The 18670-nt window shown below is 39.4% G+C and overlaps 1 protein-coding gene across 2 annotated transcripts in view; it reads left to right on the plus strand.

Annotated features, from left to right (window-relative positions):
* The window catches only part of RAB3GAP2 (RAB3 GTPase activating non-catalytic protein subunit 2), a 99948-nt gene that overhangs the window by 16107 nt on the left and 65171 nt on the right, over positions 1–18670 (plus strand). For both annotated transcript variants that reach the window (XR_009531241.1, XM_060091424.1), the window contains exons 2-3: positions 1769–1830; positions 18024–18147. Coding sequence is in view for 1 of the 2 variants with exons in the window: in XM_060091424.1 (XP_059947407.1) it covers positions 1769–1830; positions 18024–18147 (186 nt within the window). In the remaining variant the exon portion in view is untranslated. The remainder of the gene's footprint in view (positions 1–1768; positions 1831–18023; positions 18148–18670) is intronic.

Raw genomic sequence — 18670 nt, forward strand, 5'->3', positions numbered from 1 at the left:
GAAATGCTGAATAATGTTAGTTGTTATGTGCTAACCCCTATCTGAAAATGGCATTTTTTGCCTCTGCCTTTGAAAAGTTCCTAGCCACTTTTTAAAGACTTAATTGAAGATGACTCCTCACTATATTTTTTCATCTCTCTCACTACCTCATCTGAGTTCCCATAGTATTCGATTACAGCACTCACCATGGTTGTTACATGTTTGTTTCTCTCCTACACTAGATCACAAATTCTTTAAAGAAAAGGAGTTCATAGGTTTGTATTTTTCTGTGTTTCTCCTACAGGGTTTGGCACATGCTATTTAACAGAACATTTGTTAAGTTGTTTAATTGATATGTATATGGAAATCTTCTGTAAGTTGTAAAGTGTTAATTAAATGATTAATACTATTTTAGGACTTAATATATGCCTAGCAGTGTGCTTGGCACATTAGAAAGTAGTTATTTGGTGTTTAAGTGCCAAAGATGGGAATATTACCACAAAGCTAATTGAGCAACGATTCCAAGTACCAGACTGTAACATTTTTTATCATCTAATATGTAATTGACTTTAGCAACTTTTGAAACCTCGTAGGTAAGTGGAAGTTCTATTTGCTTCCTTCCTACTGTCAGCATCCTAGATAACAGGTTCAGTCCCATCTTTTAAGTCAATTCTTCCCCCAGAATTTTGAAGCTGATTGGTTTAAATACAGTATTTTATTTATATTTCGTAGTATTTTGATAGCTAAATCCTGATGACTAGCATTGAGAACTTATTATGTGTCAGGCTCTGAGGACTTCAGTGTGCTGTCTGGTTTAAACGCTCACAGCAACCCCACTAGGTACTGTCGTTTTCCATGATGTTATGGTAAGAGAACTAAAACTTATAGATACAGGGTAACTTGCTCCAGGTCACAGAGCTGGTAAGTGCTGGATCCAGGATGTGAACCTAGGTAATCTGATTCTGGGGCCTAAACTTATAATTAGGCAACTGCCTGCTCTTTTCACATTTTGGGGGAACTTTTTTTTAATTTAATTTGAGGTAATACATATAAAGTATACTGTTTGTTTCAGAGTAGTTCCTTTAAAAATTATAGTTTTATTCCTTCTCTTCTGGTATGATGTGAGATAAATTCAAAGATAATTATATAAAAATGAGTAACACGAGCATTGTAAGGGATCATACTATCCAAATCAATTTTGGGATTTTTAATTCCCTGTTGCAGTGTTGGTTGAACATCTTATTTTAATCCAAGAGAGTTTCTCACATATAGAAAATCACAGAGTATCAGGAAAAGGTGGTGAATAGTAGACCTATCTGGTTTCAAAATTCAGTTTTCTTTATCTTTGATACCTTGTCTTATTAAAACACTTTTAAAGATATCTGTGTGGAATTTTAGGCATGTTTTTGGTCATTGTGTATATTTAACTTGTCTGATGTCTTAAGTAACAAATATTTGTCATTTTAAGATTCTTTTAAAGTCATGTTTGCAGTTTGATTTAAATGTAAATAAACTTGATGTCCAGTATCTTAAGGTCCAGAGGTCCAAATAACCTGCACACTTTTACATAGATTTGGAAATTCAGGTCAAATGTTTCCCGGTTATTATTACATAGAGCAAAATCCTGATCTAGTATAGTTTACCATTGTTTTCTTCCTTAATATGAACATTATATTTATATAATATTTATTATATATCGGGGTTGATTCTATTATGTTTAGAGGAAATGTTTTTAAAATATTTTAAGCTCTATATTTCATGTAAGCACTTTTCATCTTTTTCAAAATAGGTAAATCAAACTGGGAAGATGATGGTTGGGGAGCATGGGAAGAAACAGAACCCCAAGAACCTGTAAGTCTTTGTAAACATGTGCGTGCTTTTTGATAGCAGCATTTTCCTTTTGTAATGATGGTGACATATTTCAGTGTTAGGTTAACATTTTAAAATCTTTGTCAAGAACATTTTTGTGCTTACTTAATAGTACTTAAGTAGATGCCTGTTCTTAAGGATTTGATGACTTTATAGCTAAGTGGGCTAAATGGAGAATAGTTGTTTGAGGATTCTTTCCCCTTCATTAGTTATTCTTTTAGACTCTTGCACTTATTTATTCAACATAGATTTGTTAAGTGCCCACCATATTCTAGTTGCTGGGAGTATAGCAATGAGCAAGGTAGACAAAGTCCCTGTATATGGTAGTGTATTTTCACCTATAAGTAATAGAAAATCTAACCTAAACTGGCTTAAATAACAAGGACATTCATTAGCTCGTATAAAAGGAAGTCAGAGATGGTATGTACTCCCAGTTAGGTTGATCAGGCAATTCAACTATGTCACCAAGGACTCAGGTTCTTTCCTTCTGTCTACTCTGCATATACCATGTTGACTTCATCCTAAAGCTCGTTCCTCTCACAGGTGTGGTGGGGCAACATGTTTCTTCATTCCTGACCAGCAGGAGAAAAAGGCTGGGGCTTTTCATGACTCTTTTCTCTTTTATCTCCTTGGCTCAAATTGGGCCAAAAACTCATTTCTGAACTAGCCACTAGCAAGATATATGAGATTTTCATCAGTCAATCACATCATTTCCTGGAGCTGGAGGATAAAAGGGTCAGCTTCTCCTGAGGCCCACGGCCGCACAGGGGAGGAGTTGACACCTGAACAAAGTCAGGGTTTTTTATTAAGAAAGAAGAATGAACGTATATACTGGAAGGGTCTTAGCATCCCTGTGCCCAGCAGCTTACACTCTAATGGCGAAAGATTAAAAAAAAAATTTTTTTTTAAGATAGATAAGAAGTATCAAATGGTGGTAATAGTTACACAGAGAATTCAAATGGTGATGTGATAGGAAGTGATCATGTGACTACTGTAGATTGAGTGGTCTGGAAAGGCTTTTTGGAGGATGTGACATTTAGGCTGAGGTTTGAAAGATGACAGGCAGTCAGTGAGGTGCAGGTCTGGTGAAGAGCATCTCAGGCCAGGGCAACAGCTCATGGAAACGCCCTATGGCAGGATGGGCTTGGAGTTTGAAGGGATGTAGAGAAGGCCAGTGTGGTTTGGCAGGATGGAGATGGCTACAAGATGGGGTGAGAGAAGCAAGAAGGCCTGATGGAAGGCTTTGCAAATTCGGAGTTTATTCTAAATGCAATAGGAAACCACACTGATGTGATTTCTCATTGTTAAAGTTCATCTTGGCTGCTATTTGGAATAGATTGAAGCAGGGAGCAAAAGTGGAAGCAGGGGAGACCAATTGATTACGAGGCTGTTAGAGTAGTTTAGTTGAGAAATGATGGTGGCTTGCATTAAGGTGGTATTAGTGAAAATGAGAAATTGGTAGATTCAGGATAAATTTGAGAGATAATGGTAAGACTTTCCTATAAACTGGTTGTGAAGGATGAGGGGGAAAAGAAGAAGCTAGAACTGACTTCTTTGATCTGGGGTATGGTGTGGAGTAGATTAAACATAATAAGATGTTGATACTCCCTAAAGCTGAGTAATAGGTACCATTCTTTTTGTCAATCTTTGAAAATATCCACAATAAAAAGTCTTTTAACACACCTCCCAGATACTTGGCTTGAGCTGCTGGATGGATGGTGTGTCGTTTATTGAGTTGGGGAAGACAGATCTGGAGGAGAAATGAAAAAGCGTCGTGTCATGAGCAGCAGAGCATGCCAAGTTCATGTAGAGTTATAGCAAAGCTCCAAGGGGAGGTGAAGAACAGGAGACCATTTCAGAAGACCTCAAGGAGGGTTGGGATATATTGAATAGGATGTAATGCAGCTCAGGGAACTTGGTTGTCCCATCACCTCAGCAAACAAACACCTTGCCTCTTTCTGCTCTAGTCCCGTGTCAACATGGAGACTCGGTTATACTCTGTGTTTGCTTTTACTAAGACTGACTGGCTTCTGCTTACTCATGATTTAGACTTGCACAGCTTTTACTTCTGTCTTTTGTTTGTGGTTGTCTTAGATTCTTTCATGTTTTTGTATCACCCTCAGAGCTCATGTGAGGATTTTACTGAATCTGTTCACCACCTTCCAGTGTAGGATACTTGGGATCCGGGGACTTAGATCTATACCAGGTCACTGCATGGGACATTGGCCAGCCTGGTAGTGCTGCCCTCTGGTCAGGCATCCATCAGCAGTCAGTTAGCTATGGCAAGAATGGGGAGGTGCCGAGGGTGTTGGATGGGAGGGATAAGTATTGAAAAGGTTGGAGCCTCTGCGGGATTCCACGTGAGTAAACCTCTCAGGAGGGCATGTGCTTTGAGAATTTCTCAGAAAGGGATAGGGTAAGTGGCAGCAACCTTGCAGTTACTGTTAGTATTTGTTTTCTGGAATCATATAGCTAAGTGGCTATTGCGAGTAAGAGAACGAACTCCCAAGTAAGTTGGAGGTTTTCTGGAATAAACCTCACAGACGTTACACATGCATTCGTCATCTCAGAGGAGCTTCCGCTAGGACAGTTACTATTAAATATATAAAATAGTGCTGGTGCTGAGTTATGGTACTTATTTACAAGCCCAGAGGCCCTCATCTTAAACGGTCCATTGGTACATAGTTGGTTCTATCTGGAATGGATTTTTACTTGCGAATGACGCAGTTAGGGATTTGTGTGTGAGGCTAGTTTTCCTTACAAATATCTGCTACATCTCCCCTGAAAATATTAAGGGGGTGAGTTTACTGATAGCATGTCACAGAGCTGTGCCTTCCCTGAGCTCACAGCCCTCATGGCGTATAACCCAACACAGGAGAAAATGATTGCTGCTACAAGCTGGGGTCGGAGAATCAGGCAGGCCTGGTGTAAAGCTTTGTGAATTTGAAGTTTAGTCTGCATGTGATCAGAAACCGCACTATCTGATTTCTGGTTTTTAAAGCTCACCTTGGCTGCTTTGTGGAATAGGTTGCCTCTCATACTCATAAAGTTCATGGGTTGGTTTATTTTACAGTATTTCCTTTTGATGTTCCACTGTTTCAGCTGATTCTGGGTGACATGGACAATGATAGCCTAGTTAGAATGTGGAAGTGTTATCAGGCCTCCTTTAAATCTGACCTGTAAAGTATGTTGTCTTCTCTTTATTGGCAAGGAGATCCTAAATCTAGGGATGACATGTCTTAACTGTTTCAGTTAAAAGCTGAAGTATGCTTCTACTCATTCTGAAAACACATGAAATTACTTACATGTGGAATATTTTTTCATTCGGATAAAATTTGAATACTTACAAGTGGCCCTCAGGGATGAGGGAGGCTTGTTGTTCTCTTTGTCTTGATAGATTTGCTCACACTGTGGATTTGGCAAATGGCGGTAGTGAAACAGTATTGTTAGACCTGGTTGACCACAGTTTTGGGTGTAGCAATCACTCCTAACTGTTTGAACCCTTTACCCTGTCGCAGTCTTTTGTACATGGTGAGGGTATTTGGAAGACAACAAAAGTGGGCCAGGACAGTGGGGTTCAGAGGTTATCCAGATGTTCAAGTCACCCTGCAGTGTTTAAGAGAGCTTCTTTGAATTTGGATCCTGTCCTCAAAACAAGACATCATCTTTGCCAAGGGAGCCACTTTGGTGGGTGAGAACATACATGGCACTGTGGCCAGGGAAAAGGGTATGACCTCTGCCTTACACTGCAGCATCATCCAGAACTTTCCATGTATAGGATCATTATGAAGTTTTGCTGAGAAACACGTTTTATACCAGGACTATTAGAAATTTTACTAAGCTGAGGCAAAAGATTTCTGTTATTTCTGCTACCAGCTATGGTGATGAACAAGTCCACAGGCACAGGCAGCTCCAGAGGCATGGCGAGAATCAGAGTTCACTTTTGGCGGATGTGTGAAACGCAGAAGGGCACGCTCTAGTCACGGTTAATAGGTGTAGCCACCTCGTCGGCACGGAGAGGGAACTTGGACCCTCTCTTGTCATGGACACACAGCAAACTCAAAACCTGCCTTCCCTCAGAGTCCACCTGGCAGGACTTGTCCACATAAAAGATGAGAGAGACCAGGACTGGCAAAAGTGGACCGTCATAAAGTCAGTTTATGGTTGTGTCAGGGTGCTGTCACTGTCAAAACAATGATAGGCTTCTCTGCCAGTTGCCACTGGGTGGTGGTTACTGTGACCAGCAGAAGAAAGTAGGCTTTCATTCTTCATTAGTCTGGCATTAGAGACATGTTGTGTTCTGGTGCGTTTAGGCGGGCTGCAGTGGTGTGTCGGTGAACCACAGAGAAGGGTACCTAAGAGGAAAGTGCAGGAGCCACTGCCACCGAATGCCGACCTGAAGGCCAACTCGCTGCTACTGAGTCCAGCAAACAACTATAGAAACTTCAGGTGCTTTTTATCTCCAGAGGTCTGTCAGCTCTTTGAGAGTCGTTTCTTATTTTTATGGCAGTAGAGAGTAGAGGGCTTTTGTAATCATAGAGAGTTAGTACCAGGGGTCTGGATAAGGCTTTTCTAAGGAAGGAGAAAGCCTCTTTAATTTCGATTCTGGGGTGTCAGCTATAATGAGGGCTTAGGGAAGAAAGCATATTCTAGTATCTGTTATCAGCAGTAGCCAGCCACGTCCAAGAAAGCAAGCGTCTGTGACACTGGTAGGCTTTGGAACTTTAAGGATGGCTTCTCTTAAAGAAGAGGACAAATGTCCTTCTCCTATAGATATTTCATACCTGTGTTAGTCTGCTTGGCTGCCATAACAGAATACCACAGACTGGGTGGCTCAAACAACAGAAATTTATTTTCTCACCATCCTGGAAGCTGGAAGCCCAAGATCAAGGTGCCATCAGGGTAGGTTTCTGGTGAGACTCCTCTTCCTGGCTTGCAGATGGCTGCATTCTTGCCGTGTCCTCACCTGGCCTTTCCCCTGTGCATGAAGACAGAGAGCCGGTTCTGGTGTCCCTTCCTCTTAGAAGGATACCAGTCTGTCAGAGGGCTGTGCCCTTATGACCTCTTTTAACCCTAATTAACCTCCTTAAAGGCCCCATCTTCAGGTACAGTCACACTGGGGGGTTAGGGTTTCAACATGTGAATTTTGGGTGCAGGATACAATTCAGTCCATAACAGTGCCCCAAATAATGGATCCATGTCAGGCGTAACTTTTATGTGTACAAGTGCAGTGAGTAAGTTTAAGGAATTCCTCCTTGCCCGTGAGTAAATACACGAAAGGATTGAAAGGCAAACAGAATAGGCTTTCAAGACGGAAGAAAAGGCAAAACAAAGATCTTCCTCTGTACTATAGTTTAAGCTGACATCATGACAAATGGGACCTGGCTGGGGGAAATGGGAAAAGAAGGTAGTTGTACTACAACATCTACCTATTAATGATCCTATAACAAATAGTAAATAGTATTTTTTTACAGTGTTGTAAGGGCTTTTAGTTGGGGTTATAATTTTTTTACTTTGGGAAAGAAGTGGTATTTTGCTCAGCCTCATGCTATAATGGGAATCTAGGCGGTTCGGGAAGAAGCTTGATAGGATTTAATTTAATTTTAACCGGCAAGGCAGATTTAATGAGCTTTCCTTCATTGGTGTATTAAGACCAAAGGGTTGGCAGTATAGAATCAGGGACTTGCTTGACAGCGATTTCTGGAACAGGAAGCACAGAAGGTCCTGGGTTAAGGTCCTCAGTTAAGGTAGGCAGCATGGAAATTTTCCACTTAAGAGACACCTTAGGAATGTGTTCCATCTGTTTTACAGAAGGTGATATAATGCAGTTTACCGAGGCACGAACGATTTAGCAGATTAACAGGGAATGAAAAAAGCATGCTGGTCAGATAGAGGCCCCAGAAAAATGTTTGTTTACAGGCTGAGAAATAGGAGACAACATGACCTGATTAGAGACTCTTAGAGCATTAATAATCTGGGGTAATGCTGGAAAATATTTTGCCTTAATTTAGTGTCCTTAGACTGGGGTGCCATCTACCACGCAAGAGACATAAGCAGTGGATTGGCCAGAGGCAGAAGGAGAGCACGCACATTATGCTAAGGATACGCCCGAGGCCCTCTTCCCGTGAGGGGATGGTGGCCGCAGAGGGTCTCTTTCCTCAGGTGGGCTCTCATCAGGGCTTTGGACCTTGGGCTATTAGAAACACTCATTTTGCCAGTGACTTTCCTCTCCACATTAACATAAGCTGGGTTTAGCCTAGTGCTTCTCAACTGGGGGTGATTTTGCCCCTTAGGGGGCATTTGACAATGTCTGGAGACATTTTTGTTTGTCGCAACTTGGGGGAAGGTACATCTAAGTGGGTAGAGGCCAGGGAGGGATGCTGTGAAGCGTCTTACAATGCACAGGACAACCCTTCAAACAAAGGAGTGTCCACCCCAAATGTTAGTCGTGCTGGAGTTCAGAAATCTTGATCTTGCCCATGGCTTTCTGTATAACTCTCCCAGCTTTTCTTGCTGCCTTTACCCCTTTTTGTTCTCTAAAATTTCGTGGCCTCTTTTGGGGGCCTCAAAACTTTTGATCTTGTAAATCAGCCCTACCTCAATTAAAAACAATAAATAAAGTTATTTAATAAATGAAAAGAAATAGAAGAGGGGGGGGAAAACCCTTTGATCTTTATGGCCATGAGTTTGGTTTTAGTAGATACCGATGGAGTGATTTGCTAGTGTGAAAAGTGCAGTTAAAGGATTGTTTGCCAGCCAACAAAGGTGAGTGTAAGCTGTTCCCCGGTCTTTGGCCACAGACCAACCAGTATCCGGGCTCAGTCTCGGTGGCACTATTTATGCCTAAATATTTAAGAGTGACCTATTTTCAGTCTCACTATGTAGTCAGCCGCCACTTTTCCTTGCCCTTGTTGATAGTTGTTAATTTTAGTTCAAGTCTGGACTCCTCAGGCATTCCTGCAGGGTAGCTCTGTCAGTTGGTTTTGGCTTGGTGATGGGCCTCTGGTCTTCTGCCAGGGAGGGAGGGACAGTGGCTGACTGTGTGGGGTGGGGGAAGGGACCTGGGGACCTGCTTTCAACCAAGCCTCCTGACTTCAGCGACATCTTTGCTCTCACTCCCAGGGGGAGCTGGCCCCAACTCCGAAGCCTATTGGCAATCTTGCAGTGCAGCTGGGGTTGCTTCTCAGCTTTCCTCGCCACCACTTTAGTGGGAGTTAGTTTTCCAGGGACTGTAAAATCAGTTACCACCTGTCCATCTGCTTTCTAGCTCTCAAGTTTTAGTGGCTTGTCTCCTCTCCTTCTTTTTGTCTGTACTTGAAACAAACTCTTCTACTGTTGTTTCTAGTGGGGTTGAGAGTGCTGGGGAAAGTGAGAGTAAAATTGATCTAATTCTCTCTTTACCTGAAAGTCCATGTAGGCTTCATTTTTACATATTGTTCTACCTCTTGTCTTTTCCATTTAATGTCATATGGAGGTTTTTCTGTGTCTGCATATATAAATCATCTAGTTCTTGTAAAGGAATACTAACTATTTCATTGTATAGATATGCTATGATTTATTTAGCCACACCCCTGTTGAGGGACATTTTGTTTTTGTTTGTTCTTTGTCTTTTCTGTTTTCTATCACAGGAGATGCTGTACTTATCTTTATATCTACTGTGCATCTTTGGTTACACGTGTGTGTAGTGTCGTGAATGAAAGTCAGACTGCCTGAATTTCTATCCTAACTCTGCCACTCAGTGACTGCTAAACCTTGGGCAAGTTACCTAACTTCTCTCAGTCCAGTTACGTCATGCCTAAAGTGGGACTAACAGGATTATTAGTTATAGGATTAAAATCATAGGATTATTAAGAGGATGAAATGAGACGCACTTAGAATAGTACCTGGAACATACATAGTATGTGCTCAATAAATGTTAGCCATTCTTATTTTTCCTTTAGAATAAATAACTAAAAGTGGAATGGCTAAGGTTAAAAAGTGTACATATTTCAAATTTTAATAAAAATTGTTGAAGGGTGCTGCCCAAAGCCTGCCCCAGTGTGTATTCCAGACACAGTATGTGAGAGTGCCTCCTACTCTCTGTGTCACAGAAATGAAAACATCTCTGAGGTAATTGCTTTTTACCATTGTGCTCTATTTATTTTGTAAGAAATGAAATATTTCTCTATACCTATAGTTTTATCAATATTGGGAAACTCAGAACTATGAGAGATGGATGTGTTTTCTTACAGAGGCCTGCTTTCCTCAGGTACTTTTTGAAATTGTTTGCCCCTAGTAGATTATCAAACTTTAATCTTTGCAAAATCAGAATGGTGTGAAATGCCATTTCAGTGTTTTAATTTGTACTTAAAAATTTATGAGTGAGGTTTGTCATCTTTTCAAGCTTTTCACTCAAATATTTTTTAGGATGTGTACTGTTGTCGTGTATGTGCGTGCACGCATGTGTGTGTGTGTGTGTGTGTGTGTGGACACTAATAGCAATTTAAGGTCCATAGCATTTAATTTAACTATTAGCTCTATTTTGATTTATATTGGGTGCTAATTGATTCTTGTTTATTAGTCTTATTTGTCCAACTAGATAGTAAAGTTTTTGAGCAGGAATTGTTTGGTACTTTCTTATATCCCATGGTGCCTAGGGAGCACATAGCTTTAGTATTTAATATTAAACAGTTGTTTCAAAAATAAAGAAGTATGCTTTTTAGTTTTGGTGTTTTATTGTAATTATTTGTGAAATGAATTTTTTTATGAGTAATGAATTTGTTTTGTAAAAATGACACGTTTATTACCGAAAATTCAGGTATTATAGAAAAATAAAAAGAGTAAGATAATCAACTTTCTAACACCTAAGGATAATCATCATTATTAACTTTAAGAGGTTATAAATGTAGGCATGTTTGGTTGAGTGGTTGGATGAATGGGCGACACAGAAAATTCTCTAAAAATGGAGTCACATTATATATACAATTAAAAAATAAATAATAGAAGAATTAATCCTACTTGAATTGACAGTTGAAATAAAACTATAAGAGTTACTGAATTATCATTAACTTCCTCTAAGGTTAGGAAGAAAAATAATTTTAAAAATTGAGATTGAAGTCGGAGATTTTGTGACTAATAGTGTTTGTAATTTTTTTTTTCTTTGGGTTATCTGTAATCAAATTTGTAACCAGATTTAGAGCTCTTGCCTTGCCTCATTTTAATTTTGACAAGACCTTAAGATCTTTCATTTGAGAATTTTAGTCCCTGATCTGGAAAATGGCCAGGACCAATACTTTTCATGCCATGTTAGAGAAAGCTCTAGGGCTCTGCAAAGGTGCTAGGTAGCTTCCTCATTTCTGCTTTTATCTGTATCATATATTAAGATATCGTATAAAATTTGGTCAGGAATAAAAAGTCTTGCTACCTAAAAAAATGTTTGAGAAGCATTGGGTATTATATATGTTTCAAAATTGCTGAAGCACTTATGTCTTTTTGTTTAGAAAGTGTAACTGACTAGTTTATTTCTTTGATTTAGGTAGTAAACTACTGAGAATTACAGTGAATATGCTGACAGACCCTTATTTATACTGGATTTTGCTGGCACCACTGTTACGTGTACATGCCTGTGAAAGTTAGCACGATGACAGTGACAGTAAAAATTGCAAACAACGGACTTATTAACTAAAATTGAAAGCTTTGAAAAATTACTGTGGGCTACTTCAGTGGTTCGCTAGTCATCACAGTAGCTGATACACCAGAAAACATTTGCCACTATGTTTACCGAGTGATAATTTACCAGCCCCTATGGTGGCCAGCTATAATTGAAAGGCTGGTTAAATTACTGCAGTTTTACCATATGCTGCATTGTGAAAGGCTAATCGTTTGACAAATTTGTGGGCTTAAAATCAAAAGAAGTAAATTTTTAGAATATATATTTGTTACAGCCCCAGTGTTTAGAAAAGATTCCTTTTCATAACCCACATCAGTGGTTTCTGTTATTTGTGCAGATTGAGAAAAAATTTTACTAGTCTCAAGGCAAAGAAAAATCCTTGAAGTTTAGGCCACACTAAAATAAAATTATACATTCTCTCTTCCCACCCCGAAACAGGGACTGTGTTTTATGGCTAATGGATGTATTTAATGTTACCTTTAGTAACTGGGTACGTGCTGGCTTTTGTGAAAAGCCATGGTAGTCCCTGGTGATGCTGTTTTGTTTTTTTTTTTTTTTTTTAATATCATGCCCCGCTGGTGAAATTAACTACCTTGTCAGAGGATGGCATTATTTTAGGATCATTATCTTCAAGGGAGTTTTGTTCATGGCTGTGGGCCCCATTATTGTGTGGGAGGTTTTCAGAAAAATCTAATTGGTAGGCAGATGCCCTTATGGTAGAAACCAGTGATGAGCTGGCATCTTATTGGCCAACGAATGGGTGCTGAGGCTTCCTGGCACATTCTTACTAGGCCTTTACAGCCCTCTTTCCTCCGTTTACTTTTTTAATCATTGAGGGGCACTCGTCTTTTAGTCTAGAAGTGGGGTAGAGCTTCTCGTCACCCGCTTCATTCTGAATGCACAGCAGCAGAGCAGAGTTAAAGGTGCTGTGGCAGTTTTCCTTATAGGGCCCAGCTTCCCAGGGCAGTGCAGTGTGGAAGCAGCACAGAGGTTGCCCAGGCAACTGAACCCCAGTGCCAGTGTCCACATACCTGTGTCCAAATCCCTGCTCCGTCTGTGTGATGTGGAGAAGTTACCTTGATCAGTCTCTGTTTCTCCATCTCAAAATGAGGGTAGTAATGGAACCTTCTTTATAGAGTGACAGGGAGAATTAGGTAAGACTTATGTGTAAAGCATTTACCGCAGCGTCTGGCACTTAGTAAGCGTTTGGCAGATGTTGCTGTGCACATCATCCAAATCACTGCCTTCATTTCTGTCTCATTCCTGTTGAGTGAGGTGGCCAAACGCAAGCACACATCTGGTGCAAACACTCCTGGACGGGCCCACTGTCCTCTGCCTAGGATGATGCCAAAGGATTTCCTTATGGTGAGAGGAGATTTCAAGTGACTGCGGCCTGATTTCTACCAAATTGCTTGGTTACAGAGTAGCAGACATTATAGAAAAACAGACATTATAGAACTTTCCCATCCTTTTATTCTTTGTTTGCCTTTGTATGTAGCATGTTGATTGTTGATGTACATCACCCAGATGTACCAAGGGATTTTTTTTTCTTTTTTGAGGACTTATTGAAAGAAATTTGATTCATGTAAGACTTCTTCTCCCACCTCCACTGCCAGTTGTTGTCAATTTGTAAATTTGCTTTATGCTTTTCTGATAACATTTACACTGCTTGGGGCAAAATAGCTAAACCCATGGAGAAATAACAAAAATCTACCACTGTGTATAATTTTAAGGATATCACTTGTTTTTAGTTGTGTCATTAGCGGCTTTTTATCTTATTGAACCTGATACACTGAATGTTGTGCCTTTGGAATTACATGTGACTGGGAGCTGGTGGTCGTCCCACGCCCACCCCACTGTGGCTGTGGATCAGAAGAGCTGTCGAGCTCGTATTCAGAGCACGCACCCTTGCATTTCGTGACAAAAGCTAGCATCGTTCCCAAGCGGCAAGACTAAAGCTTTAGCTCTAGAATTTTATGACACGTAAAATCCTAATGATGATATGATATAATAATATAGCATAACATAATATACTACAAGCACGCCCCATTTCATTGCACTTTGCAGATAGAGCTTTTTTTTTTGCAAATTGAAGGTTTGTTGTAACCTTGCCTCAAACAACTTATCGGTGCCATTTTCCAACGCTTGCCCACTTCATGTCTCTTTGTCACATTTTGGCAATTCTTGAACTATTTCAAACCCTCCACCAGCAAAAAGATTATGACTTGCTAAAGGCTGAGATGATGGTTGGCATTTTTTATCAATAAAGTATCTTAAAATTACAGTATGTACATTTTTAAAGATGTAATGCTATTATTACACACTTCATAGACCGCAGGATAGTGTAAACATAACTTTTATATGCGCTGGGAAATCAAAAAATTCATGTGACTCACTTTGTTGTGATATTTGCTTCATTGTGGAGGTCTGGAGCCAAACCCACAATATCTCTGAGGTATGCCTGTATAATAGAATCATGTGAGCGTTTCCTAACCTGTTTTTGGTGTATGGAACTCCTGCTTGTATGCGTCCAGCTTTGCCACGACAGACTAGGGGGATCTGCTTTTAGTCCCACAGTGACAAGGAAAGATGGAGAGTTAGAGAGGACATAGAAAAGGAAATGCAGTGAAGGATGACAGAAGATACTGGTTTTCACCCCCTTTCCCCCCCACCATCAAGAGATGAAGCCGGAATGCTGGTCCATGTGACGATGCTTTTTCTGGTTTCATGCTACTAAAAATGTACATTTATGAGATGGCTCAGCAGGGTTAGGGATGTAGCTAGTCATTGTGGAGTAGTGTCTCTGAATTTGCTTCTATGTAAGTGATATCGGTTTCTTGTGCTTTTATCTTGGTTAGTACTTATGTGGCAAAATTCATGTTTGCTCTGGGATCACTTGTAGTCCATTTGCTGGGTTGGTGGCAGACAGAGCATGATCATAATTTGACATTGAGTTCTAGGCCCAACTAAGGGAGTAGTACTCCGTCCCTTTTTATATATAACTTGTGCCTGCCATGGATATGTCAGCCAGAATCTTGAAATGTTAAATCGTAATATTACTTAAGGAAAAACATAACTAAAGATGCTATTACTTAAGGATACGTTACTTAGGATACTAACTTTGAATCAATTGCTCATTGTCGTACAGTTTCATGTGCAAGAATAAATATTAGGTCATTCAAGTATCCTTGTGACTACAAGTAAGGAGAAATTGGAACGCTCTTATTTGCTCATTTTTGCCATTAGGGCTGTGCTGCATGTGGAGTTGAGTCATAGAAAGCGTAGAAGGCTTCTAGTCTAGCATGGGAGAAGTGTAATCCCAGCATAAACAGAGAATATAGTAAGAGTTTTCAGTGCAATAAGTTCGAAAGATGGTAGAAGTCAGAGGAGGATGGGATTGTGATAGGAGCTGGGACTTGAGATGGACAGACAGAAAAGAGAGGGCAGAGTATTTCTGAAGGAATGCTTAAAGGAATGCCTCAAGAATATGCTGGCTCCCGTGTTCAAGTATGGTTCTTCATGGCTCTAAGTCGGTTCACAGAACCACAGAAAGATTAGCCTGGTATCTAGTGATAAGTAATAGGGAAGTTCTTTTTGAGAAAGACTTTTCATTGACTGAGACTAGAGTCAAATCCCAAGGGGAGCCAGGCTTCTCAAAGAGCCGTCGCAGGTACCCACCACGATGAGCAGGGCCCTCCTTTGGGCTCTGACACTGATTGTGTGGCCCGGAGCACATCTCTTAACTGCCCTAAGACTCTGCTATCTTTATTATGAAATGAGGTTTGGGCCAGTTAGTCTTTAAATGCCTTCCATCTTTGAATTTCTTAAACTCTTTGTCTTTTGAGCAAACATAAAAATTCAGATCTCATCCTTATTAGTGGCATTATTTTGAAAACAGCATAGAAGCACAGAAATAGTGTTCTTTGTTGAAAAGTAACTTTTACAGACTTTTTACAGTTTACTGTTTGTACATAATTTTGGAAGTGTGATAAAAGGAAGAACCCATTTGTATAGATGTTCAGTTATTTTTTTAAGTGATTTTTTGTGGAACTTGCCAAAATGAGAGCTGCATTATCCCTTTTCTGGAGCATTGTTTGGATTTCTTTTTTATTGCAGTGAGATGGAAATTTTAGGATAAGAGACCAATCAAAGAGTTTTAGACGCTCCTAATTTCTTACCAAACACGATATCTGAATTATATCCCTGTATGACTTGCCTGGCTTCTAGCCTTCTTACTGAAGGGGAGACTCCAATCATTTGGAAAATCCTGAGCCTCAGAGTTGGTATAATTGGGTCTCAGTTACTGAGGAGGGAACCATAGGGTCGTGATGCCCTCAGCTTACAGCCGAGGCACCGTGAGGACTCCTGGGTGAGTGCTGGCTAAACAGACTGTATGCTCTGACAGAAATTGTGGGTCCAGGAGAAATGAATTACAACTGACTTTTACCTCATAACTTTCATCTTTAGGGGATCATTTTCTCCCTAGTTTATATGTAGAAAAATACACATTCAGAAGAGCAAACTGAAAAAACAAATCACAACAAAACAGCAAACTGGATAGCAAAATTCCTAAAAAATGGAGCTTTACTAAAACAAAACTGGGATTTTGCCAGTATTACTCTTCTCGTTATCTTTTGGGAGTGGGTGCAGCCTCTTTAGCATACCTTGCAGAAGAAAGAAGTTCCAAATCTATTCGATTCCTCAGTGTTCCATTGAGAAGGAAAAATAATCACATGACTATCCCAGAGGCTTCAGACCTACTTGGAGATTTTCCTGAAGATGTCCTATAACCCATATTTTATTTATATTTTAAACATTCTTTGATAGTATCACAGCAAGAAATAATTTATCTTTCTTAGAAATACTACCATAGTATTTCTGATTAGGATGATTTTCTGTTTTTAAAATCTTTTAAATTTCATTATGCTAGTAATACATGCTTACTGCAAGTTTAAAAAACATAAATATGTATATATATATATATATATATATATATATATATATATATTTTTTTTTTTTATGAAAGCAGGCTGCATCTCCTCCCCCCTCTTACCTGCCCCCATCTTGATTAATTCAATCCAAAAGCTATCGGGTAGGGTTGCATGAGGTAGGAGTCCGCATGACATAAAATCTAGAAGCCGTAAGAGAATAGTAGGTTGATAATTTAGCTACATAAAAAACTTCTGCGTGAAGAAAAATAAGCTACGACATGAACTGGGAAAAACTATTTACAACTCTTATGTTCAAAGGACCATTTTCCTTGTATGTAAAGAGTATATACAAATCAACTAGAAAAAGAACAGTAATCCAGCAGGAGATCTGCAAAGGAAAGAACACAGTGTTCATAGAAAAGGCTCTTAAGCATATGAAAAAATGCCTATTCTCACTCATAAGAGAAACGCAAGAGACTGAGATATTACTTTTTACCTGTTAGTTGGACGAAGATCAGTCAGAGTTGAAGCATCATTTGAAGAGCCCCTGAGGAAGCAAGCACTTTCAAAACTTGCTGGGTCCGATTATAAATTAACACAACTTCTGTGGAGCACACTTTGGGGATATCTAGCAAATTTACTAATACACATTCCCTTTGACCCAACAGTTTCACTTCTAGAAACTTACCTTGCTGACACACTCCCACATAAACTGACAGATGTATAACGTTATTCATTGTAGCATAGTTTGTAGTAGCAAAAGAGTGTAAACAACACAAATGTCCATCCGTAGGGCGCTGGTTGACTAAATTATGGTGTGTCTATACAATGGAATGCTATGCAGCCATTTAAAAAATTAAGAAACTTCATGTAGAATGAAGTCTGAGGTACATGCTAAGAGAAGAAAGTAAAATATAGAAGTATGCATATAGTATGCTACCATTTGTATCAGAAAAAGGGGGAAAGGGGTAGTTAAATGTATTTGCCCATGTGAGTGGTGTCTCTGGAAATAACGTACGAGAACCGGTCGCACCGCTGTCTCCGGGAGGGCCGGAATACAGGAATATCAGAGAAACTTTGCAAAGAAGGCCTTTTTAGATCTGTGGATTTTTAACCATGGGAATTTACCTACTTAGTGAATGCATTTTCAATTAAAAAAAGAGAACACCTTTCAGGTTACATAAAAAGATGTGTCCAAATTATCATTCTTTACAGGTCGTAATCATCAGATAATGTTTTCTTTGCTGTCTAGCTGCAGATACCCTAGCTATCTGTCTCGAATAGGGTTATTTACTAAATTTCCTAGTACCGAATTATTCCTAGAATAATCCCTATGGGAGGTTCTTTTAATGTCTTGCTATCTGTTTTATTTAAAAAATTTTCAATTAATATTCAGAACTGAGATCTGCTTGTAGTGGATATTTTGTTTATTGGTCATCTTTGACATGTTTTGATAAGGAATATTGCTGAGACTATAAAAGAATTGGGAAGGTTTCTTTTTCCTTTTTTCTTCTCCCTTGCTTCTCAAGGTGGACATGCTGAGTTGAACTATTCTCGATATTTTTCCATGGAAGTAATTGTAGTTTTATTCTCAGGAAGAAGAAGGAAATACGTGCAAAACACAAAAAACTTCCTGGCTTCATGACTGTGTTTTATCCTTATCTCCAACCAATGATCTTATGGTTATAGCTCGGGAGCAAAAAGCTGTATTTCTAGTGCGTAAGTACTCTGTTATTTTCATTTATTTTAATGTATAGAATAGAAAATGCATTAGGTAGAAAGAAAAAGTTTTACTTCTCTCGTATGCATTATATGGTGGCATTCCATAGTTTGATATGTTACATAACACTTTTTATTCTCTTTCTTTTTATTTCTCTCTCTCTTTTCCCCTTTCTTTTTCCTTTCTTTTCTGTTTCTTTCCTCTCTTTTTCTTTCTTGGCTGCAGATACTGTAGCTGTCTCTCTATGGCATTTCAGAGGCAATACTGGGCATTGCCCAATTCTTGCAGGGGGCAGTCAGAGCTAAAAAGGGCACTGCCTGCTTCTTAGTAATAGTGTGAGTTAAGTGACTTTCAACTCTAATTTGAAAACTCACAGTGCTGTAGTTTCCTGTTTGGGGCATAATTTTTCAGCTTATAATTTTTGTTGAAGATTAAATTTAAAGTTTGGGTATATATAGAATGTGGAAAACCTCACTGATCAAAATAAGATCTTATATTAAATGGATATGGAATGGTCTTATA

The sequence above is a fragment of the Mesoplodon densirostris genome, chromosome 2 (assembly GCF_025265405.1).
Source record: "Mesoplodon densirostris isolate mMesDen1 chromosome 2, mMesDen1 primary haplotype, whole genome shotgun sequence".
In the NCBI taxonomy this organism is placed as follows: Eukaryota; Metazoa; Chordata; class Mammalia; order Artiodactyla; family Ziphiidae; genus Mesoplodon; species Mesoplodon densirostris.